General features: G+C 38.5%; 1 protein-coding gene across 1 annotated transcript; it reads right to left on the bottom strand.

Annotated features, from left to right (window-relative positions):
- Positions 1 to 11158: 11158 nt before the first annotated feature.
- Positions 11159 to 13812, bottom strand: LOC126060768 (lithostathine-1-alpha-like). The gene is made up of 5 exons (XM_049857039.1): positions 13749 to 13812; positions 13024 to 13142; positions 12572 to 12709; positions 11442 to 11553; positions 11159 to 11226 (listed from the first exon to the last, which is right to left on the bottom strand). The coding sequence occupies exons 1-5, from the start codon at positions 13810 to 13812 to the stop codon at positions 11159 to 11161; spliced, it is 501 nt and encodes a 166-aa protein (XP_049712996.1).
- Between the last annotated feature and the right edge of the window lie 3276 nt (positions 13813 to 17088).

Genomic DNA, 17088 nt, shown 5'->3' with positions numbered 1-17088 from the left:
GTCATCCTGTAATAAAAAAACACTTACATTGGGATTTTCATGTTCTAAGAAATGTTTTTAGTACTTTAAATATGCCAACTCCTTTCTTTAAATTTTCACATCTGTGATGTAGGTACTATAGATAAGAAAACTCAGACAACAGCAAGGTGAAGTGACCTGCCCAAGGTATCACAGTAAGCACAGGAAGTGGTGGGCAGAATTTGAGTCCAGTTGCACTGGGTTTTTTTTGGGTGTCTACAGCTCTAGTCTGTGGTCTTATCCTCTCTGCTGTATTGTCCACTCTGTAAAATCTATTCAAATGTGATACATCTGGAAAACACAGGTATTGTCAGTAGACAGGATCACAGATTGTGTGACTCTCGCCCTTCTCAAGAGATGGGCGTTCAGAGAATTTAAGTGACTTCACCACTCTCATATAGTGGAGGGAAAGTTAAAACTCGAATCTACCTCCCAGCCTTCTGCAGTTCTGCCTTCTCCTTTCTCTGCAGATACAAACAGCTTTATTGCTCTATCGTTGTTTTGTCTACACTTCCAATCCATAACCTTTTTTCCACATGGAATCTCTGTTGCTCTTGTTGTTAGTTGCAATGCAGTCAGCTCTGACTCAGGCAGAACTTATGCATGACAAAGCCATCTTCAATGTCCTTGGTATGTTTTGAGTCCATTGCTGTGGCTATTGCATCAATCCTTCTAATCAAAGGTTTCATTTCTTTTTTTATTATATAATTTTTATTGTGCTTTAAGTGAAAGTTTACAACTCAAGTCAGTCTCTCACACAAAAACCCATATACACCTTGCTACACACTCCCAATTACTCTCCCTCCAATCAGACAGCCCGCTCTCTCCCTCCACTCTCTTTTTTCATATCCATTTCGCCGTCTTCTAACCCCCTCCACCCTCTCACCCCCCCCCACCAGGCAGGAGATGCCAACATAGCCTCAAGTGTCCACCCGATCCAAGAAGCTCATTCCTCAACAGCATCCCTCTCCAATCCATTGTCCAGTCCAATCCCAACCCATTGTCCAGTCCAACCCATGTCTGAAGAGTTGGCTTCGGGAATGGTTCCTGTCCTGGGCCAACAGAAGGTCTGGGGGCCATGACCACTGAGGTCCTTCTAGTCTCAGTCAGACCATTAAGTCTGGTCTTATGAGAATTTGGGGTCTGCATCCCACTGCTCCCCTGCTCCCTCAGAGGTTCTCTGTTGTGTTCCCTGTCAGGGCAGTCATCGGTTGTAGCCGGGCACCATCTTGTTCTTCTGGTCTCAGGATGATGTAGGCTCTGGTTCATGTGGCCCTTTCTGTCTCTTGGGCTTGTAATTGCTTTCTGTCCTTGGTGTTCTTCATTCTATGATCCAGGTGGGTTGAGACCAATTGATGCATCTTAGATGGCTGCTTGCTAGTGTTTAACATCCCAGATGCCACTCTTCAAAGTGGGATGCAGAATGTTTTCTTAATAGATTTTATTATGCCAATTGACTTAGATGTACCCTGAGACCATGGTCCCCAGACCCCTGCCCCTGCTACGCCAGCCTTCGAAGCATTAAGTTTATTCAGGAAACTTTTCTGCTTTTGGTTTAGTCCACTTGTGCTGACCTCCCCTGTATTGTGTACTGTCTTTTCCTTCACCTACAGTAGTTCTTATCTACTATCTAATTAGTGAATGCCCCTCTCCCACCCTCCCTCTCTCCCCCTTCTCGTAACCACGAAAGAACGTTTTCTTCTCAGTTTAAACTATTTCTCAAGTTCTTATAAATGTGGTCTTATGCAATATTTGTCCTTTCGCAACTGACTAATTTCCCTCAGCATAATGCCTTCCAGGTTCCTCCATGTTGTGAAATGTTTCACAGATTCCTCACTGTTCTTTATCGATGCGTAGTATTTCATTGTGTGGATATACCATAATTTATTCATCTATTCACCCGTCGATGGGAACCTTGATTGCTTCTATCTTTTTGTTATTGTAAACAGTGCTGCAATATACATGGGTGTGCATATATCTGTTCGTGTGAAGGCTCTTATTTCTCTAGGATATATTCTAAGGAGTGGGGTTCCTAGATCATATGGTAGTTATAGTTCTAGCTTTTTAAGGAAGCGCCAAATTGATTTCCAAAGTGGTTGTACCATTTGACATTCCCACCAGCAGTGTAGAAGTGTTCCAATCTCTCCACAGCCTCTCCAACATATATTATTTTTTGTTTTTTGGTTTAATGCCAGCCTTGTTGGAGTAAGATGAAATCTCATTATAGTTTTGATCTGCATTTCTCTAATGGCTAATGAACATGAACATTTCTTCATATATCTGTTAGCTACCTGAATGTGTTCTTTAGTGAAGTGTCTATTCATATCTTTTGCCCATTTTTTAATTGGGTTATTTGTCTTTTTGCAGTTCAGTTTTTGCAGTATCATGTAGATTTTAGAGATCAGGTGCTGATCAGAAATGTCATAGCTATAAACTTTTTCCCAGTCTGCAGGTAATCTTTTTACTGTTTTGGTGAAGTCTTTGGAAGAGCATAGGTATTTGATTTTTAGGAGCTCCCAGTTATCTAGTTTTTCTTCTACATTCTTTATAATGTTTTGTACACTGTTTATGCCACGTATTAGGGCTTCTAGTCCGAATTGACTAGACGGCCCTGGGCTGGCTTAATGTTGTCTCTATTTTTTCTTCCATGATCTTTATCGTTTTAGATTTTATATTTAGGTCTTTGATCCATTTTGAGTTCGTTTTTGTGCGTGGAGTGAGGTATGGGTCTTGTTTCATTTTTTTGCAGATGGATATCCAGTTCTGCCAGCACCGTTTGTTAAAAAGACTGTCTTTTCCCCATTTAACTGTTTTGGGGCCTTTGTCAAATATCAGCTGCTCATATGTGGATGGATTTATGTCTGGATTCTCAATTCTGTTCCATTGGTCTATGTGTCTGTTGTTGTACCAGTACCAGGCTGTTTTGACTACTGTGGCAGTATAATAGGTTCTAAAATCAGATAAAGTAAGGCCTCCTCCTTTGTTCTTCTTGTTCAGTAATGCCTTATTTATCCAGGGCCTCTTTCCCCTCCATATGAAGTTGGTGATTTGTTTCTCCACCTCATTAAAGAATGTCCTTGGGATTTGGATCAGAATTGCATTAAATGTATAGATCACTTTTGGTAGAATAGACATTTTTATAATGTTAAGTCTTCCTATCCACGAGCAAGGTATGTTCTTCCACTTACCTTAAGTCTCTTGGTTTCTTGCAGAAGTGTACTGTAGTTTTCTTTGTATAAGTCTTTTACTTCTCTGGTAAAATTTATTCCTAAGTATTTTATCTTCTAGAGGGCTGCTGTAAATGGCATTGATTTGGTGAAATCCTCTTTGATGTTCTTTTTGTTGGTGTAGAGAAATCCAGCTGATTTTTGTATGTTTATCTTGTATGCCGATACTCTGCTGAACTCTTCTATTAGTTTCGGTAGTTTTCTGGAGGATTCCTTAGGGTTTTCTGTGTATAAGATCATGTCATCTGCAAATAGAGATACTTTGACTTCTTCCTTGCCAATCTGGATGCCCTTTATTTCTTTATGTGGCCTAATTCCTCTGGCTAGGACTTCCAGCACAATGTTGAATAAGAGTGGTAATAAAGGGCATCCTTGCCTGGTTCCCGATCTCAATGGGAATATTTTCAGGCTCTCTGCATTTAGGGTGATGCTGGCTGTTGGCTTTGTATAAATGCCTTTTATTATATTGAGGAATTTTCCTTCTATTCCTGTTTTGCTAAGAGTTTTTATCATGAATGAGTGTTGAACTTTGTCAATTGCCTTTTCTGCATCAATTGATAAAATCATGTGATTCTTGTCTTTTGTTTTATTTATGTGGTGGGTTACATGAATGTTTTTTCTAATGTTGAACCATCCCTGCATACCTGGCATGAATCCCACTTGGTCATGGTGAATTAATTTTGATATGTTGTTGAATTCTATTGGCTAGAATTTTGTTGAGGATTTTTGCAACTGCATTCATGAGGGATAAAATAGGTCTATAATTTTTTTTTCTTGTGGTGTCTTTACCTGGTTTTGGTATCAGTGATATGGTGGCTTCATAGAATGAGTTTGGTAGTATTCCGGCCTTTTCTATGCTCTGAAATACTTTTAGTAGTAGTGGTGTTAACTCTTCTCTAAAAGGTTGGTAGAACTCTGCAGTGAAGCCGTCTGGACCAGGGCTTTTTTTGGGGGGGAGTTTTTTGATTACCTTTTTAATCTCTGTTTAGTTGTCCTACCTCTGTTTGTGTTAGTTTAGGCAGGTTGTGTGTTTCTAGGAATTCATCCATTTATTCTAGATTTTCAAATTTGTTTGAGTATAGTTTTTCATAGTAATCTGATACGATTCTTTTAATTTCAGTTGGGTCTGTTGTAATATCACCCCTCTCATTTCTTATTTGGGTTATTTGCTTCCTCTCCTGTTTTTCTTTTGTCAGTTTGGCCAGTGGATTATCAATTTAGTTGAGTTTTTCAAAAAAACAGCTTTTGGTCTTGCTAATTCTTTCAATTGTTTTTCTGTTTTCTATTTCATTTAGTTCAGCTCTAATTTTTATTATTTGTTTTTTTCTGGTGCCTGTGGGTTTCTTTTGTTGCTCTCTTTCTATTTGTTCAAGTTGTAGGGATAATTCTTTGATTTTGGCCCTTTCTTCTTTTTGGATGTGTGCATTTATTGATATAAATTGGCCTCTGAGCACTGCTTTTGCTGTGTCCCAAAGGTTCTGATAGGAAGTGTTTTCATTCTCATTGGATTCTATGAATTTCTTTATTCCATCCTTAATGTCTTCCATAATCCAGTCTTTTTTGCACAGGGTATTGTTCAGCTTCCAAGTGTTTGATTTCTTTTCCCTGCTTTTCCTGTTTTTGATTTCCACTTTTATGGCCTTATGGTCAGAGAAGATGTTTTGTAATACTTCAATGTTTTGGATTCTGCTAAGGCTTGCTTTATGACCTAATATGTGGTCTATTCTAGAGAATGTTCCATGTGCACTGGAAAAGAAAATATAGTTGGTTGCTGTTGGGTGGAGTGTTCTGTATATGTCTACGAGGTCATGTTGTTGGATTGTGGCATTTAGATCTTCCGTGTCTTTATTGAGCTTCTTTCTAGATGTCCTGTCCTTCACTGAAAGTGGCGTGTTGAAGTCTACTACTATTATTGTGGAGCTGTCTATCTCACTTTTCAATGCTGATAGAGTTTGTTTTATGTATCTTGCAGCTCTGTCATTGGGTGTATAAATATTTAATATGGTTATATCTTCTTTGTGTATTGTCCCTTTAATCATTATATAGTATCCTTCCTTATCCTTTCTGATGGATTTAACTTTAAAGTCTATTTTATCAGAAATTAATATTGCCACTCCTGCTCTTTTTTGATTGTTGTTTGCTTGATCTATTTTTTTCCATCCTTTGAGTTTTAGTTTGTTTGTGTCTCTAAGTCTAAGGTGTGTCTCTTGTAGGCAGCATATAGACGGATTTTGTTTTTTTATCCATTCTGCCACTCTTTGTCTCTTTATTGGTGCATTTAGCCCATTTACATTCAGGGTAATTATGGATAGGTACTAGAGTGCTATCATTTTGATGTCTTTTTTTGTGTGTTGACGGTTTCTTTTTCTCCCTTGATTTTATGTGCCGAGTAGATTTTCTTTATATATTGTCCTTTCCTCATATTTGTTGTTTCTGATTTTGTTTCCACTGAGTCTGTATTTTTCCCTTGTATTTTATTTTGATAAGTAGGATAGTTTGTCTCCTTTGTGGTTACCTTTTTATTTACCCCTATTTTTCTAAATTTAAAACTAACTTTTATTTCTTCTGTATCACCGCATCTTCCTCTCCTTATGGAAGGTGTATGATTATATTTCTTAGTCCCTCTTTATTGTTTTAATGTTGTCTTCTTTTATATAATAACATCACCCTTTCCCTGTTTGGGGCTTTTTTTTATATATATATAATCTTGCTTTGTTTTTTTGGATTTCCCTATCTGGGTTGACTTCTGGTTGCTCTGCCCAGTGTTCTAGCCTTGGTTTGATACCTGATATTATTGATTTTCTAACCAAAGAACTCCCTTTAGTATTTCTTGTAGTTTTGCTTTGGTTTTTATGAATTCCCTCAACTTGTGTTTATCTGGAAATCTGTTAATTTCACCTTCATGTTTAAGAGACAGTTTTGATGGGTATACGATTCTTGGCAGGCAATTTTTTCCTTCATTTTTTTAAATATGTCATCCCATTGCCTTCTTGCCTTCATCGTTTCTGCTGAGTAGTCTGAGTTTATTCTTATTGGATGTCCTTTGTTGGTGACTTTTCTTTTATCCCTCTCTGCTTTTTCTTATACTTCTCTCTTTATCTTTGGCTTTGGCAAGTTTGATTATAATATGTCTTGGTGACTTTCTTCTCAGATCTACCTATGTGAAGTTCGATAAGCATCTTGGATAGATACCTTCCCGTCTCTCACAATATCAGGGAAGTTTTCTGCCAACAAATCTTCAACAATTTTCTCTGTATTTTCTGTTATCCCTCCCTGTTCTGGTACTCCAATCACTTGTAGGTTATTTCTCTTCATAGAGTCCCACATGATTCTTAAGTTTCCTTCATTTTTTTTTTAACTCTTTTATCTGATTTTTCTTCAAATATATTAGTGCTAAGTGATTTATCTTAGAGTTCAGAAATTCTAGCTTCTATTTGCTCATTTCTGCTTCTCTGACTTTCTGTTGAGTTGTCTAATTCTGTAATTTTATTGTTAATCTTCCAAATTTCTGATTGCTGTCTGTCTATGGGTTTTTCCAGCTTATTAAACTTTTCATTGTGTTCCTGAATAATCTCTCTAATTTCTTCAGTTGTTTTATCTGTGTGTTCTTTGGCTTGTTCTGTGTATTTCCTCATTTCCTTCCTGGTATCTTGAAAGGTTCTGTATATTAAACTTTTGTATTCTGCATCAGGTAATTCCAGGAATGCACTTTCATCTAGAATATCCCTGTATTGTGAATATATATATACACACACACACACACACACACACACACACACACATATAGAAATACTGCTTGGAACTTCCAAAAGTTTCCTTTGAAAAATCAGTTGCAGGTTTGATATGGGCTGGTTAGCCTTTCCACCATTTCTCTTGTCAAATGCCTAAATGGCTTGAGCACTGGCAACTATTATGGACCATGAAAGAATTTTATAGGAATTAATTACAGGCAAAAGGATGTTGATTAGAAACATGTAAATTACCAGATTAGTCGATGATTATAAAACTTTTATATCATACCTGTATATGTAATGTGAGAAATAAATTTTGAACTTGTTTAAGCAATTTTTATGGATTTTTAATGTGCATAGCTGAACCATAATCCTAAATGAAACATGTAGTCCTTAGTGAAAGGATTCCATCTGGAAAACTCTGTCTTTGGGGGTCTGATCACTGAGAGATTGGTATGAGGGTTTACTTAAGTCCTGAGCTTTCAGAAATTATCTTCCTAATTTGCAGTTGATGGACAAAGAGATTTTAAGAACTGTTAAGAAAATACTGTGAATAACTATATAACAGTACATTTGGAAACTTACAGAGGTTAGACAATTTCCTTAAAAAATTTTATTTACCGAACTGACTCAAGAAAAATAGAATACTTCAATATATTTATAACAAGTAAATAAATGAAATATTCATAATATTTTAGAGGTTGAAGTGTTTAGGAAATCCAACAAACATTCAAGGAACAGATAATCTAAATTACTGAGGAAACCGTAAAAGAGGAAACCTTCCCCAGCTCATTTTCATGAGTAATTATAATTTTGAAACCAGAACCAAAGGCATACAGGGAAGAATAACTTCTAGTCTACCTCAATTATATAGACTTAAATGTGAGAATTTCATATAATGTCAGGAAATCAAAACCTGGAATAGGAAACATCATGTGACAAGCAGCCTCTGAGTAACTCAGAATGAAATTTATGTTCTTTTTGTAACCTAATCTCATAAGTAATGCCCATTGCTTTTGCCATATCCTATTTACTGGAAACCAGTCACTACGTTCAGCCTGCAAGAAAAGGAAAGAGAATGATAGGAAGGCTTGAATGGTAGGGAGTGGAGATCATAGTACAGCAAGCAGCAACTCAACAATTTGATGGGCTATTATAAGCAATACCTATTATGAATATTTGGACAAATTTTTTGTATGGTTGCATGTTTTTATTTTTCTTGGGTAGATCTCTAAGAGTAGAACTGCTGGGTCATATGGTAATGTGGAACAAATGTAAAATATTTTGAGACACTTCCAAGTTATTTTCCAAATTGGGTACATTATTTTACATGCCTACCAGCAGTGTAAGAGGGCTTTAATTTCTCCATATCCTCAATGACACTTATTATTATCTTTCTTTTTGATTATAGACTCCCTTTAGTGGGTGTGTGAAATAGTATCTCATTGTGTTTTCGGGTTGTGACATGGACCGAATTGTATCCTCTGAAAATATGTTTTGAAATCCTAAAGCCTGGTGGCAAAGTGGTTAAGAGCTTGGCTGCTAACCAAAAGGTTGGCAGTTGGAATCCACCAGCCACTCTTCGGAAACCCTATGGGGTAGTTCTACTCTGTCTTATGGGGTCACTATGAGTCTGAATCAACTTGAGGGCAAGAGATTTGGTTTGGTTTTTGGTATCTATAAATATGACCTTGTTAGAAATACTGTAGTGGTTTCCTTTTATTATGTTAATGAGGCCATACTCAAAGAGTGGTTCCTAAAACTAATCATGTATATCAATAACAATTCTACCTTCTTGATGGATGAATGCTTTTATGTCTAGTAACACTTTATTTTTATATTAAAGTCTAATTCATCTGATATTACTGTAGTCAGTTCAGTTTTCTTATGGTTGCTATTTGCAGGATATATCTGTTTCCATTTTTTTACTTTCAACCTAATACCTTTGAATCTAAAGTATGTCTACTATAGATAGCAGATAGATTTTATTGAGTTTGTCAGTCTTTGCCTTTTCACTGGATTGTTTAATCAATTCACATTTAATGGTCCTATGGTTGGAATTTCACCTGCAATTTTACTTTTTTGTCTATTGCATGTCTTTTTGGTCTTTTGCTTTCTTTTTCATTAAATGGATATACACTACTGTAACATTTTAATTCCTTTAGTAATATATGTATAGATATAAGTATAGATCTCTCTCTTTCTCTCTCTCTCTATATATGTGGTTTCCCTATGGCATGCTATGTATATCTTTCGACTTTATTTATTTTACATACAATTAAAATGCATAATCACTAAAAGACGGACAGAAGTACATAGAGTATATAATGACTTACTATCTCATAGACAGAAAAAATGGAATGAGTCAGACAAAATTTAATATATCCAAATGAAAGTAAGAATTCGGAAAAACCAAAAAGAAAAAGGGGAACCAATTAAAAGAACACAAATATGATGATAAGGAATTTGTATCATTTGTATCCATTCATTCATTTATATTACTCATTTGTATCAGCTACATTCCTTATATTCATTTGTATCATTTATAATAATAAAGAAATAAAATCTTCCAGTTATAACATTTTCATACTGGATTACCACAACATAATCTATCTGTAAGTTATTAATAAGAGACAAACAAATCATGAGCACACAGAAAGTAAATACATGGAAAAATCTGCAAGGCAAAGAAAACACCTGATGCATCTATATGAGGCTCTTTGTTCTATAGTATATTCCATTTATCTCGTCGACGGCAGTGGGTGTTTTGGGATCCTTCATGTGTGGGTTACTAACATATTTTCTGTCTATGTTTAACATGTTAAGCATTCTGCATATGTCTCACAGCTACTTGCTTATTTTCTGTAGTAAAACTATCCTGTGAGTTCAACCTGCATCTCACAAGTTACTTGTTTACTTTACAGTGTTTTTTTGTGTTAGCTTCATCAATTTCATTTGTTTCTCTTATCACTGATAGCAGAATTGATTATTCTCAAATAAAATACTACATGTTGGTGGAAATAAGTCAGAATGGCATAAAAACAGAGGAATTGAAAAACCAAATGTTAAGGACGAATAAAAAGCTGAAAATAAAACCTACAGTATGGTTCCATTCGTATAAAATTGGAAAACACAAAACATTAATTGATATTTTGTTTGGCAAATACACATCTGTAACAGTAAGTGCCACAAAGTGAAATACATGCTTTTTTGGCCTTAACTAGTTTCATCCTCAATATTCCATGAGACACTATTATTATTATCCACATTTTACAGATGAGAAAACTGAGAACAAAGTGTTATGTAATATTTCCTAGGTCCCTTCAGAGTGAATATCAAACCAGCTTCCTCCACCACGACGTCCACCATCACTCTAAGTTCTGAATACAGATGATTGAAGGATTGACCTTGGTAGGAATGAAAAAATATGGAACACGTAATACATGTGGTAATTTACTTGACTTAGGTAAATAAAGCTCTATGATAGTTGCAGTTTATGCTTGTATATCTTATTGATTCTAATTTATTATTTATTTATTTATTCAAAGAATGCCACGTAATGAGTTTGCTGGCCTCTAAGCCTCTAATCACTCCTCCATTCATCTACTCAGTACCCCAGACAAGACAAAGCTCCCTAAACTAACACTTCCCAATCATTGCTTCCAATTGCATGACTGAGTACATACGCCCTTTTCAGATCTCAGATATGTGAAACCCTCCAGAGTATCAAACACCCACCCATCTCAACACCAATGATCTAATAATTTCTGTAACTCACATTGGTTCCATGTGAATATTTGGGTTGGAGGTGAAGTCTATATCTTCTTAACTTGTCAATAGTAAGTGCACCGCATGTTCATAAATCCTGGAGTCCAACATGCATGACGTGTAGATGGAGTCTTTAAAAGTGGCAGGGCCATACAGGCTCCAAAACTGTACAATCATTCCCACCCCAAATGCTCAGACAAATAATGAATGCAGGAGACAGAACAATACGGAAACATGTTTATTCTCATTGTTTAGTACTCCAGGGACTGGGGTGGGTGTAGGTCTTGAGAGTAGAGATTGAAATTCAGCAAGAAGTGGAAAGGATTCAGTCTGGAGATGGAAAGATGCTCCAGTTTGATTTTTGACTCCATAATAATTACGGGGACAATTCTAGGTTTCCCTTTCCAGCAGCCTCTAGTTTTTGAACTTGCAGACAAAGGAGAACTGCGCATCACAGTTCTCATCCTTCCATTTCTGGAATCCTGTAAGCCAATGGGGAGAGTCAGACTAAGAATAAAGAAAGAGGCCATGGCCCCTGCTGACTGTAGAACTCAGGGCAACATATGTAAGAGATGTCCCTTCCATTTCCTGGATGAGGATCTTGTTTCTCATTTAACCCCATGCCCAGGTCCATGTCTAGAGCTAGATTAAGAGAGGATGTCATCAATTGCGTAGTTGTGGGTTCTGTGCCTCTCACCTGAGTTAGAAGTCAGGCTCACACAGTAGCCAGGGTTGGCTTTGCTTGGGGCTCCAATAGCCCAGGCTTTGTAGGAGACCAGGGATCCACTGCTCCAGTGCCAGCGGCGATTCTGGAGGGGAGAGAGCCAGAAAAGGGGTGGAGGTCACTCAGAGAGAGAGGGAAATGATTGTCCATGTGCACACTCAGGAATAGGTCAAGGCATACAAAAAGAAGAACTTAGATGGCCCCTGCACACATACCATTTTCTGCTTCTACTTCAACTCTGTTTCCCAATTCAAGTAATGCTGAACCCCTCCCTTTATCCAACCAAATAACCAGGGTGCTGAACTTGACACACAGAACCAAAACAGCCCATTAAAGAAAGCAATGCCTGATTTCTATTTCCTAAGTCCCCACGATCCTCATAATAGAACACATCATTGACTGTTCATTGACCCACTGCTGTTGAGTTGATTCTGACTCACAGGGACCCTATAGGACAGAGTAGAACTGCCCCATAGAGTTTCTAAGGAGCACCTGGTGGATTTGAACTGTCTACCTCTTGGTTAGCAGCTGTAGCACTTAACCGCTATGCCACCAGGGTTTCCAAAACCCATTGCCGTCGTGTCAATTCTGACTTATAGCAGCCCTCTAGGACAGAGAAGAACTGCCCCCATAGAGTTTCCAAGGAGCACCTGGTGGATTCGAACAGCTGACCTTTGGTTAGCAGACATAGCTCCTAACCACGACACCACCAGGGTTTCTGACTGTTCATTAGTTCTTGATAAATTACTTAGGATTAATGCCAGCAGTAGACTTTCTTCTTCTGGTCTCCTTTCTTAGGTAGTTGGCAAAGGGCTTTCTTGTAACACAGAGGATAACAAGATTCAATAAGAGTTGGTGCATAAAACTGCTTTGCTAGAAGTGGACAAAATAAGTTTAAACATGAATGCCAAGAACATCCAGGAAATTTAGCTTGCTGAATTTCTCTGTATCAAACATCAAGTCTCCATACATGGTGAGACCTATAAAGTAGTTCGTTTTATAGCCAATAATGATAAAAGCTGGGTCTTGAGTTGCACGGCCTTGTACTTCCCTCTTCTCTCACAAAACTGTGCACTAGTAAAGGAAAGAGGTAGAAGACTCACCTTTTTGGGGTCATGGAGGCCAACCCAGACATAGGGGTCATCAGCCCTGCTCTCCTTGATCAGGGAAGCAACAAAAGTGGCCTCAGCCTGGTTGATCATAGACACCAGATGTCCTGAATGCATGTTCTGGCAGAAGAGCTGCCCAGGGGAAAAGAAAATATCAGTACTGAATGGATGAGGTAGTCAGAAGGATATACCAATATCTCCATTGATTGGGTTAAGAAATGGACAGCTAAGGGAAGATTCCTGATGAGACTGTCGCTAACTACTATGATCTGTGCTGTGATTGTGCAGAATGAAAGAACAACGTGGAAGGGAAGGGCCTCCTCATTATAGGATGAGAAGGCAATAAAGCCCATCTTGCTGAAACCACTGAGGGCACTGGAAAGTAACAGTTGCTTGTATGCCCACGTGCCATCCAGAAGCGTTTCCATACTGCTCCTCTCACGCACATCTGCATCAGTCCAGGTCTCACGGTCTTCGTTAAAATAGTAACAGTAGGAGCCATAGGCATTAGCACCTTCTGGGCAGCTGATCCGGACAGATGACTTCTCCATCTGGGCCTCCTTGCCTGAGAAAGGACAGTTGAAGAGAGTCACAGACAGGGGGAAGACTGGAAGATGAGGCAGCAGCCAATGAAATTCCATTATAAGACCATACAGATGCAGGATGGACATGGATGATTGCTTACTTCTGCCTTCCTGCCACTTTGCTCTTCTTTCTTATGCTTCCTTTGTTTGAGATGAGCCCACCCAATAAATTAGGAAGTGAAATTTGTTCCATGTTTCTCTTCCCCTTTCTGGGCCCTTCCCCATCTTTTAAGGCTCAAGCTTCTGCCTTTCTCAAGCTTCCTTTGGTTTCTTATGCACACAAAACTCTCCTCAGTTCTCCATCAGATTACTGACCTGTGTACTCCCCTCCCTAAACCTGGAAGGAAGCCTAGATTTAATTACATGAATACTTTCAACCTTAGATTTTAAGGACAAAGAATAATTTTAAATACCCCCTCAAACTCTGCGAGATGAGGATATATATTAATGGGATTAGAGCAATAATATCCAACAACAAACAACACTAAAAATCCCTTCTGTTTAAGCTGCCTTTTGGCATGTGGACCAGCGTGCGTGTGGAAGGGGTGAGGGTTTGAGGGTTGGAAGACATAGTGGAAAGAGCTCACCTTGGCTCAGAGACAGGAACATCAAGCACATGCTCAGGATCAAGCATGAGTTGGGGCACGCCATGCTACGAAACAGAAAATCTCTCGCAGAAGGAGCAATCAGGAACCTCTGTAGGAAAACACAGGGAAGAGGGTTCAGAGAAATGCAGAGTAGAGCTAATACCTTCCTTACCGTCCCCTTTCTCTGAGTTCCTGAGAGCCAGAATGTCCCCCTGGGACACTCAGACCCTCAAATACTTCTCCTGAGTGTCTAGGTATTATATTGACCCAGTTTCCCAAAGGCATCTTTGGCTTCTTTTGAGGTCTCATTACTGCTGGAATCTCTGGGAAAGAAAATCACACTGTAGTCACCCCAAGATGAGGACAACTCTTCAAGTCAGCCACTGTTCTCCTGTACCATGCACTCACCAACTGACTGGGTCTGGAATGGCTGTCAGGACAGCCAGTGACCAGGCCTTTATAACAGGATCTGAGTGAGGAGGCCCAGCATGTAATCAATAGGAGAGTTAAAAGGACAAGGTCAGAGGCCCCAGAGAGGGAACCATGGGTGCTGATGCAAGAAAATCCTAGCATCACAGGGGCCTCTTCCTGGTACACACTGGGAATGGTCACAGATGAAGTCTCTTCCCGCAAACAGGTCTGCAACCTCTGCAAGGCAAAGGTGGGTTTGGCCCTTTCCCCTGCTGCAACCAGGTGTCCAGTTCCCATGGCCCTGAGCAGTCAAGGAAGGAGCACAGATCTTCTAGGAATCTTGAGGGCTGATGGGAAGAGGATGGCAGAGGGAGGAGTGACTGGAAGTGTTTGAGCCTAGTGTAGGGTAACTTGTGGGACACAGGGCCAAAGGACAGGGTGATAAACTCTGGAGCTTTCTTCCTTGGGGAATGAGGAGTGAAAGGGAGACTGAATGACTGTCCTGGCCTACTCATATCATTCCCTGTGTAGACCTCCTCTCCTGGCCAAGAAAATGCTATAGAAATAGCAGTGCAGGTAGAAGAAGCTGAAAGAGAAGATTGAGGAGCTGCCCTACCTCTCACTGCTCCAAATTTGATAAATTAATTCTAATGTTACTCGAGAATTGTTGTCAGATAATAAGGTTGATGATTCATGTAGTTTAACAAACTTTTTAAATTGCTATGTATTTGTCATTCTTCAAGTCACTTGATATTCACAATTAAACCTTAAACTTCAACTTTCTATGTACTGGCACAATACATTGAAACATACCATTTCCTAGACTACATTATGGAAGGGCTTGAATAGCAGGAAGTGGGGATCATAGTGGGGCAAGCAGCAATTCACTGGTTTGATGGGCATATCGCTATTATGAATAATACCTGCTATGAACATTCATATACAAACTTTTGTGTGGATGTATTGTTTTTATTTCCTTTGAATAGATCCTTAAGAGAAGAATTACTGCTCATACAGTAATGTATAATAAACTTAAAATATTTTGAGACACTTCCAGAATGTTTTTGAAATTGCACAATTTTAAATTCCCAGCATCAGTGTTTGAGGGTTGCTATTTCTTCTCATTCTCAATGACATTGGCTATTACTAGTCTTTTTTTATTATTATTATAGGCATTGTAGTGGGTGTGTGAAGTAGAAACTCATTGTGGTTTTGGTTTATGTTATGGATTTAATTGTGTCCTCTGAAAATATATCTTGAAATCCTTACCCCTATACCTATAAATATAACACTGTTAGAAATAGGAGTTTTATTTTGTTATGTTAATATAGCCATAGAAGAATAGGGAGGTTTCTAAGCCTAATCGTATATATCAATAACAATTATACCTTCTTGATGGATGAGCCCTTTTATCTCTACTAACATTCTTTTATATTAAAGTTCGATTCATCTCATTACTCCAGTCACTTCAGTGTTCTTATGGTTGTTATTTGTATGACATACCTTTTTTTACCCCTTTACTTTCAATCTAAAAATAACTTCAATCTAAAGCCTGTGTACTGAAGATAGTATATAGCTGTAATTTCCTTTTTATATCCAGTTTTTCTCTGGATGGTTTAATCAATTCGCATTTAGTGACATTCGCTCTATACCACAACCAAACCCATTGTCATTGAGTTGATTCAAACTCATTGTGACCCTGTAGGACAGAGTAGAACTTCCCTGTTGGGCTTCCAAGGCTGTCATCTTTACGGAAGTAGACTGCCATGACTTTTTCCCATAGAGTGACTGGTGGGTTCAAACTGCCAACCTTCTGGTTAGCAGCCGAGCACTTTAAACACTATGCCACTAGGGTTTATTCTCTATATAGCTGGATTTATGTCTGCCATTTTACTCTTTGTTTCTTTATGTGTCTCAAGTCTCTTTGGCTCTCCAGTGCCTCTTACTGTTTTCTTTTGCATTAAGTAAATATTTTCTAGTGTAACATTTTAATTCTTTTAGTGATATTTTTACTACCTTTTTTTAATAATGTACAACTTTTAACATATTTGATATGAAACTTTTTATTTTATATGAAATTAAAATGCTTAATCACTAAAAGAAGAGACAGAAGTACATAAAGTATATAATAACTTACTATCTCATAGAAAGAAAATATGGAATGAGTAAAATAAACCAAAAATCTCATCAGTTTAGACTGAAAGGGAAAGTGATAGCACAACATGAAAAGAAGCTCTGGCCTCCTGAAACTCTACAGGCAGGAAGTGGGCCATTGAAGGGACCTGGTTCCAGACATCTGATGAGCTCTAAGGAAAGAAAAAGACCATCCCTGCAGCAATTCAGAGATCAGCAGAAGCGTTGGAAGGAGCACAGGAAGTAGAGGAGTCCCAGTTGCAAAGGGTGGAAAAATGATCGCCTAGATCTCAAAGGGTGAACCACAGCCTCCTAGGTTTCAAAGAGTCAGTGTTTCACTAACTCACTTCCAGAGTGTGGGCTGCCATTCAGGTGAGCCAAGAGGGTGGGGCCATGACCCAAAGTTGAAGAAGTGGGGTCTCCACTAAGATGAACTAGGAGAATGGGGTCACCTAAATTTGAGGGAGCAAAGTTGCCATACAAGAGGGCCTCGAATGTGAGGCTGAAGCCCAGGACCAAGGGGTCTCCACCCACTATCAGGACAGCATGGCCAAAACCCAGAATCTGAAGGGTGGAGCCATTACCCAGATGATATGGGAGAACAGAAGATTATTTTCAAGCTTTGAGAGCTAATGTAATTTTTCTGCTGAGTTTTGAACTTGTCTAGTACCCAAGACCATCTGTTTCACTCCAATATCTCCTACTTGTCATAAAAATGTTAACCCTGTGTTTGTCCTACCATTGCACTTTGGAAGCAGATAACTTGTCTTCTAGGTTTCACAAGTCCACTGATAGA

This window comes from Elephas maximus, chromosome 17 (genome assembly GCF_024166365.1).
Source record: "Elephas maximus indicus isolate mEleMax1 chromosome 17, mEleMax1 primary haplotype, whole genome shotgun sequence".
Lineage (NCBI taxonomy): Eukaryota > Metazoa > Chordata > Mammalia > Proboscidea > Elephantidae > Elephas > Elephas maximus.
This window is presented reverse-complemented; position numbering and strand designations above follow the sequence as displayed.